The sequence below is a fragment of the Humulus lupulus genome, chromosome 2, assembly GCF_963169125.1.
Source record: "Humulus lupulus chromosome 2, drHumLupu1.1, whole genome shotgun sequence".
Lineage (NCBI taxonomy): Eukaryota > Viridiplantae > Streptophyta > Magnoliopsida > Rosales > Cannabaceae > Humulus > Humulus lupulus.
In genome coordinates, this window is record NC_084794.1 from 58,640,310 (window position 1) to 58,650,175 (window position 9,866).

Sequence of the window (9,866 nt, forward strand, 5' to 3'; positions counted from 1 at the left end):
TAAGACTTTTAGTATTAGGGTATTATTGGATTTTAAATAGAAAACAAAATAATAATTCTACATGATTGATAAGTTAGAAAAGTTCTCTCTAACCAAATAATGTATATTTTTTTAGTCACCTACTTTTTCTTCTCTTTCTCCAATCCAGCCTAATAATAAACTAGGAAAGAAACAAAATTTCTTGAGAAAACACAGTAAAATTTTTGTTTTTAACTTCGAAAAGTCCCAAATAGCTGGTTAAGAAAGCAACAAGACGATGGAATTGAGAAATCTTAAGACAGGGTTTGCTTGGGCGTTGAGATAGGATTGTTGCTGAACTTGGCGGCAATGAAAAGTAGAGAGATGAGTACTACTACTTACTGAAATATATGTGTGGAGAGAGAGATCAATTGTAAAAGCAACCAAACTTTCTCAAGCAACACTTGATTTTTGGAAGCTTTTTCTTTCAAATGTTAACATACGTAAAGTTTCACCCTATACAATGCTGCTGTTGCACGCTTTTTAGTGGGTTTTTTTTTAAAATCATTTTGCTTCAAGAATGGTGTTTACTGCTGATTAGAGAAAATGGGGAACATTTTGATTGCGTTGCTATTATTAGAAAGATCTTCATTTAATAGCATAAATATAAATTGTGAATCAAGGATGAAGATGAGAAAACCCTCGTCAATAAAAATGGGAAGAACATAATCCGGAATGTGATGTATAGAAGCACTACATTGGCAACCTCAAATCCTATGCACATTTACAACAAGTTTGACTACTTGTGCTCCATCTTGTTTGGAACTTGCAACGCACCAACAACCGATTCCTGAAGTGCTCCTTATCAATGTGTATTTCGGCGAAGCTCTAACCATCTAACTGAATTGGCCTGTGATTTTTTTAAACTGTCAAACTTAACTTTGAGATCTCTAACAGAATCTTGTGAAGAGCTTGGGGCTTTGAGAAAAATGGTGAGTGATCGGCGCCTTTTAGGCGGAAGACTCGTTCTGGAGGGTCTGCGTTTATCATGCTCTCCTGGTGTGTTATGGATATGGCATTGTCTTCTGGAGTTTCTATGTAAAACCGCCTCACGGTCCCATATTTCTTGTCTGAGAGAGAGAGCTTCTCCAAAGCTGGTGCAAATGGAATTGGCCTCATTGAAACGGATGCCAATGCAACATCCTTATTGGGAAGAAGCAGAAATGCAGTCAGTAAGAGTAATAAAATGAAAAGGGAAACAATTATACGTGTTTTGTAAATATATAGAGATGTGTTAATATGCAGTAAAGAGATTAAAGTGCTGATACAGGAGCAATGAAGTATGCCTTCAGGATTTTTAATGTCATTTAAAAAAATGGTATAGTGATCAAAGGTAAAGAAAAATGGGATTTTGACATAAAACAATGCCTTCTCATAATTTATTACTTGCATCCCAATGTAGTAAGAAAGGAGATAAACAGTCATACCTTGGAAGGACTTTGGTTAAATAGCAAATTCTTCAGCAATGACTTGTCTAGATCAATAGCAGTTGGGGGGTGCTCATTTCCATTTGCATACAAAAATACCTGGGCCTGGCGCATTAGATCATCTGAACCAGCCTGCAATCTCTTAAGCTTTAGTCATAAATCATCTTTTACATGCATTGCACACTTTCTTCATAGAAATTTCAAATAGAAACAATAACAAGAAATCATATTCAGAAGTTGGGTCACTCCTAACAGGATTGCCATGCTTGAGGTTATAATGATTTGGAACTTAAACAGAGAAAATGTTTTACTCAGAAACTCCATTGATACTCCCAACCAAGTAAAGAAACATGGGTATGAAAGAAAAGAGTCTTAAAATCAGGAATGTGTGTATTTAAATTTTGGGGGTGGGAAGGGGTAAGTAGCCAAGTACAATGAGTATTAGGGCAGATCAAATATCAAAATTTGAAATTAATGTTGAATAAGGACAAATGATAAGATAAAGAGTGCAACCTGTTGGGAGAACATATCAAGAGTACTTTTTCCATTTTTCAACATTGCTGCCGCAAGAAAAACAGCCTTCGAAATTTTAAGAGGAAATAGCTCCATAGCATATGCAATACACGCACCACCAAAATCATGTCCCACCAAGATCACCTTCACAATATGTCCAAACAAAGGGAGGTAAGTAATATAATCAAGGAGGATTGCACTAACTTCTACACCCATTGTCATTATGAAAGCAAGAAAATACAATGAGTGCAATTAGATAAACAACCCTGTATCTAGTATTAAAGCATCTTTTAACGAAAGCCAGCATATGGGTAGGTTAAACGAATAGAGGTTCTAGGAAAATACCTTCTCTCCCTCAGCAAGATTTTCAAGAAAATCAGTAAGCGGCTTCACATATTGTGAAAGGTTTGTAATGCTATTTGCATCAGATGAATGAATTCCAGAACCAGTCAAGTCTATGGCAGTAACTTTAAAACCACCCTCTTCCAAGAGAGCTATAGTTTTATACCAACACCAAGCACCAAAGCCACCTCCATGAACAAGGACAAAATGGCTGGTTTCTAGATCATCATGCTTTACATCCTGATACCACAAAAATAGACATAGTTTTTGAGGGAAGATGCTTGAGCATAAGAAGTAATAGCATCTAATAATTGTGAGGTCTCTTCCACATTGAACCATTAAGGGAATAAACATAATCATGAAACTAACATCCAGTTGAAAGAATACAAGAAAGCCTGAAAAAATAAATAAATGTAAATTTTTAACTTGTATCCTCTACAAAAGATTTTGAACATCTAATGAAGATAAAACTCTGCAGCAGATTCATATGCTGCAACTTGTATGTATCTGGTATCAAATTCCAAATATAATAGCTTGAGTCAGATCAATCACTGTACAAATTGATAAAAACCAAAAACTTGACGAATGTTGTGCAATACACTACTTTGGAATTGGAACTTAAAATGCATGTTTAAAACCAAACTGTTGGAGGGCACAGCTATTTAACGCAGAGACATCATACCTGTTTCTGTTTGCCAGAGACCTTTAAAATTTAAACCATGAACCAAATTAGGACCGTGAAACGTTATTCATAAAGAATTGTGATACATCTTGCTTTTCACTTCAGGGAAATATGGTTTTCAGCTTTGGTTAACTTTCATATAATTTAAACCAAGCTACTTTATACTATATTATATATGTATGTATACTCAATAAACCGACAAATGCCTATCACTAGGAGAAGTCTCCTAAACTGCCGTCTTGCACCATCAAGGGCAGACACAAAATAATGAAGCTATACTCTTTCAAGTATGACTTTTAATTTTCTCTTTGAGACTGGGGCCTGGCAAGAAAAAATAACATAATTTCATAAATGATAGGAGCCCACCAACTCTTCAATTTTGAAATAGCTTACCAACGACTAAATATCTATTCAATATGGCCACCCTAAATGAAGACGGTGCAATCAGTAAATGTAATTAAAAAACATAGAACATACTTCTAGATTTGACAATCACCCTCTTATTAATTCTACATTGTTCGAATAGTTTATAAATAAAAGATACAGAAAAACAGAGCTACCTACATGTACGGTTATATATGTGTCTAGTCCATAACTACAGTTTGTGGTCGTGTATGGAAAACACAGACGCGATCAAAATTCCATTTTCAATATCATTATTTAACCATGACTCAATGAAACCATGGCACAAAGTTACCACCTTCAATATCTAAATTCATGAGCACAAACCGACAAAGTCAATAAGACCAGAAATGTCAAAGAAACTCTAAAAGAAACACATTATGAAACTTTAAACCATTAATCATTTCCTTTCCTTAAAAAACAACAAAAAGATCAATTTTCAATATCTCAAGTTCTCAACGTCTCTAACCAACTAAATGCCAAGCCAAACAATTAAGTATACTATCAAAATCATAACTAACATATAAGAAGGGACGCAAAAGCTAAATTCCGAGATACCCAAGTACAGATTTCGCATGTTTTGCCTCCATAATTATTTTCAAACAAACAAAAATAAAATTTAACGAAAGCCCATAAACCCGAACCTGGTTAACAAGCTGTTGAGGCTGCAGCAGAGGATCAGTGAGAGACCGAGCTCGGGAGCTAGAACTCCGGGGCAAGGTGTTACTGCTCTTCTTGGAGCTGGAATTCGGATACCGAAGCGAAGAGGAGCGGTCAAAAGGGAGAGACCCATTTTGGTGGTGATGCTGCTGAAAGAGGATCGCGGCGGCGAGAGCCTGTTCATGAAGCAAACCGTCGTCGAGCTTCTCCTTCCGCGAGGATCGGATCCGGGCCCATCGGTTGCTCGAATTGGCATGCGGCGGCGGGTTTTGGAGGCGCTTCGTGGGTTTTTTCTTCACTGATTTGGGTGCGAAACCAGCACATAGATTGCCCATTAATGGCGGTTATCATGTATAGAAAAATAAATATAAATAAAACAAAACCCGGATAAAAAAACCTCTGAAGGCTCTGTAAAGTGAAGACAGAGAGAGAGAGAGAGAGAAAACAGAGGTCGATGATGGTGACGAACTGGGCTTCACAAGAAAGGAGGAGCGATTGATTTGGTCATAGTCATGAGCAGGTAACGACTGAAGAGGAGGGCTTTATATATATAATGCTAATAAATACGTATTACTATTTTGGAGAGAAAGAGATACTACAACGGCAACTATGGTAAATATTGTATTATAATTGACTTAATTAGTTAGTTTTAATTAATTAAACCCTAGTTTTAAAGTAGACATTAACTAATGTCTTTATATTTTATTTAAAACATTATATTTTTTCATTACATTTTCTTATAGTTTTCAAAGTTTTAGTGAGAATAGTTTGTAGTAAAGGAAACACAATTTTGTAATTTTATTTTTAAAATTAGGAGGTGGGATACGGTCCAAACCAAATACATAATTATTTGAATTAACATTACCAGTCAACTAAGTTAACTATTTATTATAATAAAATAATATTAACACTACAATTTATAGTCAATGTAAGGCCAAAATTAATTAGAAGACATGATAAAGACTTGAGAAGTAGACTAATAGATGTCACCACATCTAATGCAAGTCTTTTATATAATAACAATAATAATTTAAGTAGCAACTTTTTGTTAGTATACTTAATTACCTAAAACTTTATTATTCTAATTGATTACTTACTTCTCTTTTTGTGTTGTCTATTTTTTTTGTTATGAAATAGACTTGTGATGATGAGCTATATAATTTTGTAACAAACAGTTTCATTATTAATAAGCTCTTAACTTTAATCAATCAATGTAACTTTCATGGAATGGAAGAGCTATGCTCTATAGTCTATACTACTTCACTAGGCTCAATTTATTTTTTCTTATTTTATTTGAAACCGCCATGACCCCACCAAGTACCTTTTTAGTCTCACTATTCTCTTATTATCATTGTATGTCTGTGCTTACAATTTTGAATTTTTAATAAAGAAAAGCATCAAAAGAAAATAAACTCCTTTGAATTGGACTGAAATAATGGCCTATGCAAAAGACGATTTTTGGCATTGGGATAAGCATTTATAACAATTTGCTATTTGGTAGTAGGTTTGTTCTTTACTTTTTTCATTGGCCAACCATTAAGTACTTGTAGATGTTGAGTATTAATTTGATACAATCTAAATTTGTGGTCCACTACTATGTTCCTCAGTTTAATTTACTACTATTTTTCTTTTTCTGGTAAAATAATTTAAATACTAATTGATTCTTCGAGAGAGAACGATCTCATTTTTTATATTTATTTTTAATGATGCAAAGGGTCCAAAAGGAGGTAAAAAGAAGCATATTATATTTTATTGGTAATGGAGTCTTTTCATGTGGAATATTTTATAGCTGCTAAACAACCTCCTATTATAGTTAGATTTTTACATAATACATACTCATTGGGGCAATTCGTAAAATTAATTATGCAATTTTAGAAGTAACGAAGACAAGAACATCTATTTTTAATAACCGAAAACAAGAACAATTATGCAATTTGCTATTAATAATAACTGAAATTCTAGTAATTATTTTTAATTTATGACGTCCAAATAGTGTGACTCTTCTTTGGTCAAAAAATTGTTTGACTTATATTTTAAAAGTTTTAAAAAACCTATATAATTCTAATTTATTGTCCTTTGTAAGTGTAATTGTCCGTTAAAGTCAAGTTATTTTAAAGACTAAAAAGAGCCTATTTTTAATTGTTTCTATCTCTCTTTAGTTTAATTATTATTATATTTATTCATAGTTAACTTTGTGTTTATGAAAGAAATATTCTTTTTTCTCATAAAGCAAATCTTAGTAGAGGTTTGAATACTTTTATAATGGGTTAGGTAATTTCTACAAGTTCTTGTTATGTTGGGGAGTTATGTGCCAATTCTGTCTTGGCTAGTTTACGTGCCAATTTTGTTTTGACTTTGTTATGTACTAACTTTGATTTGGTTTTCTCATGTGCCAATTTTGATTTGGCTTTGTTATGTTATAAGTCCAATGTTTGTTTGTGGGTTAGTCATTTGTTTTTATTTCCTTATATCTTATAATACCCGAAGGGACTCCATTTGGGTTCTTTTAGTTTGTTGGTTTTTAAATTTATTTCTAAAACCTTTTTAATAGTAAATTTGTATTTATTTTTTTAGGTGTTTTATATGTCAACATTTTGGTAGCTCGAACTTTTTGGAGGGTTTGTTTTAAACTCAAGTTGCTCAAACTGCTCCAAGCTTTTGGATATATTGGAGTGACTTTTTAGGCTCAAGTGTTATTATTTATGTTCTGTCAGTTGTTATTGACTAGAAATAAGTTTCTTGAATGAATATGATTCTTCCATTTTTTTTCATTCTATGGTAATTCTATTACCATTTCGGAAGAAAAAAAACAAGAACAAAATCCTTTTTTTTTATACATTGCAATAGTTCTTACTCACTGTAATATTTATCTTTATATAAAAATATAATGGTGAAAAGCTATTGTATTTGATTATAGTATATTCTCAATTATATCTAGTCTAGGATATATAAATAAGACTTTTCTGGATTGATTAACAATTTTGAAATCTGTATATATATATATATATATAAATATTTCAATGCCAAATTAAAATTTTAAATTTTACATATTATGAGATAAATATAGTAATTTATAGAAGGTTTAGTAGAACATTGCTCAAATTTAACGATGTGTAATAATTATAATTTTTGTATAAATTTAAAATTTTGATCATCAAATTAAATAAAAGATTGAATTGATATTATTTTTAAACTTTATATATAAATATATATATATATATATATTTAAGACACTGACCATTTGGTCAATGAGGACAAAATATTGATAGGCAAAAAAGCTAGGCAGTCACCCAAAATGGTGGGGATAACAAGGGCGGTGGCATGGATGATTTGCTACGTGATAAGATAACATAACCTTTTCTCAGATAATTTGTTAGCAGTTATTCAATCATAAATTTGATGAAAAATACCAAGGGAATTAATTAGGTGGGGAAAGACAAAACCATAAATATGACAACTTTAAAGTCCACTTATAATAATAAATAGCAACTACAAGTTAATTTTAATAACTTTCAAGAACCACATTTGTACTCCTAATAATTAACAAACTTGAATTCATTCCGATCCAAAACTTAATTTGTTTTGCAAGTTTTCTTCATGCTAAGTCAGACAGCTACATTAATACTTTATCATTCGGTTAGAATGGATAACCACTATTAAAATATTTGTTTGTATGTAAGTGAATATATATATATATATTTGTAACTTATTAACTTCCTTTAATTTTTAGGTAGTTTTTCAGTCTTTTAAGTAGAAGTTCTAATTTATTGGAGGGACTTGTATAGGGTTAAGTTCTCGATTTTTTTATTTGTGTTCTTTCTTTAATCCTTTCTTTTATTTGGTTACTTTCTTTTTATATATATAAAGCAGCTAATAAATTAGTTTGTAATTACATGTCTTTTAGTTAGACAATAAATTATTTGGATGAAAATGATCCCTCAATTTATCTGTTTTCGTCTATGATGATTCAATTACTACAAACAAACAAAAAAAAGTAATAAAGACAGACAGCTGCAACATTTTGCAAAATGGTTTCTCTTGGTCTAGTATTAAGTACTATTTATTTGTTTATTTTTACAAGGCATCCAAATGCAAGATATATAGTGGGAGAAAGAAAATGTGTGTGTGTGTGTGTGTTTTTTTTTTTAAATTGGTATTTATTTATATATATATATATAATTTATGAAGGTGGATAGGTAGATGAGTAACATGATTGTTAGGTTGTTAGAATCCTGGATTTTGATAAAAATTAGACAATAAAGCTGATCGGATCCTGACTTAGAATTATGAAAAACATTTCGACCTGATGACTACTTGGGTCCAATTAAGGCTTGGCCTTGGTGGTGGAAAGCTATTCGTTAATGCTTGCATTGGAGTTTCCTGTAGCTACTTTAATGCTCCCACCAATAACCATTTAGTTCCATCTTTCACTTCCCAACTGTACTAATCTTCTAGTTACTAGGATAAAGTAACTCTTTAATACCCTTTTTACTAGCCAATATTTTATGTTATCAAAGTAAAGTGGAAAAAGAAACAAATTCACTATTGTCATTGGTAATTTTATATGTAAGAGATTATGCAATAATTTGAGTCAATGACATCATAGCAAAGCATATGTGATATGTGATTATATGATATAAATAATATGTGCTTGCTTCGATCAGCAAAAAGAGCACATATATAGAGGCTAAACATGAACAATATTAATAATAAAACTGTTATAGAGATAAAAGGCATGCATGTGTGAGTATAATCATGGCATACATGATATGCACATGATCCCAGTGATGCTTATGCAAAGCAACACGTTGCAAAGGAGGAAACTTTTGCACGCTCGGATTTGAAGATTTGAAAACTCAAGAAGATGATCGACATAAATAATATACATATACAAATTTATTGGTTGGCCCAAAAAGGGGAAAAATATACAAATTTATTTTTGAGGAAAAGAGGCAAGTACCCACCTACCTTTATAGTACTGCTATACCATGATCTGAAGCTAGGCTTTAACTGATTTCGTTTCTATATCATATGTATAAAAATGGCTTTTCAGTATTATATATTGATTGATCAGTAGTTTTAACGTTGGCTTAAGCAACGTGTGACTCACCATGCCATCTTCTTTTCTTCTTCTTCTTCCATTGACTTGTGGTCCAAACATACTTTCTAAAATGTGGAGTTAATTCTTATATAATATATAAAGCTGGCCGGACTGTCATGCATTCATGCATCTATTTGAAATCATAATAATATATATGCCATGCTTCAACAGGAAGTGGGCTATCAGTGGAATGCCCTAATAAAAAAGAGTTTGAGCCTTTAATTAGGAGAGTTGGACTTGGGCTTTGCTTATTAGGATAATGCTATCAGTGTTAATCATTCCTCATCAGAGTGATTGAGGGAGTAATTAATTCTTCATAATCCTTTCTAACCGCATCAAACAAAAACCATTGGTCCTTTCTAATTTATTAGGTTGTGTGTGCACATGAGCCTATGAAGTTTCGGACAAAAGATGTTGGGAATTACCTCCTAAATAAACAAGATTGAGAAGCAATACTTATAAAAAAAAAATTGTGCGGATAAAAACTGAATAAGTAAAAATAAAAATAAGATGCTAAATTTATGTGGTTTGCTCAATTAATTTAGGCTGCATTAACATAGCTCAGAAATAGGAAGAACAAGCAGCTTCCATTTTCTCAAGGGTACATCTTATGTTGATAAGGTACTGGAAAGATTCTCTTTGGAAAATTTCAAGAAAGGTCAATTACCGACTAGACATTGAATTGTTCTATCGAAAAAGCAATGTCCTTAGACACCTCAGG

At 32.1% G+C, this 9,866-nt stretch overlaps 1 protein-coding gene across 1 annotated transcript; it reads right to left on the reverse strand.

The window, feature by feature from the left end:
• Window positions 1-643: 643 nt before the first annotated feature.
• LOC133817873 (putative methylesterase 11, chloroplastic) lies at window positions 644-4,573 on the reverse strand. The gene is made up of 5 exons (XM_062250496.1): window positions 4,029-4,573; window positions 2,304-2,540; window positions 1,959-2,102; window positions 1,446-1,577; window positions 644-1,161 (listed from the first exon to the last, which is right to left on the reverse strand). The coding sequence occupies exons 1-5, from the start codon at window positions 4,377-4,379 to the stop codon at window positions 880-882; spliced, it is 1,146 nt and encodes a 381-aa protein (XP_062106480.1). The 5' UTR covers window positions 4,380-4,573; the 3' UTR covers window positions 644-879.
• Window positions 4,574-9,866: the final 5,293 nt, after the last annotated feature.

Excerpts from the sequence above, each read along its gene's own strand:
- LOC133817873 (XM_062250496.1), bottom strand. The coding sequence starts at position 4,379 with ATGGGCAATCTATGTGCTGGTTTCGCACCCAAATCAGTGAAGAAAAAA. Across the intron at positions 2,103-2,303 it reads ATCTTGCTGAGGGAGAGAAG|GTGATCTTGGTGGGACATGA; the intron begins GTATTTTCCTAG and ends CATATTGTGAAG. Across the intron at positions 1,162-1,445 it reads TTAACCAAAGTCCTTCCAAG|GATGTTGCATTGGCATCCGT; the intron begins GTATGACTGTTT and ends CTTCCCAATAAG.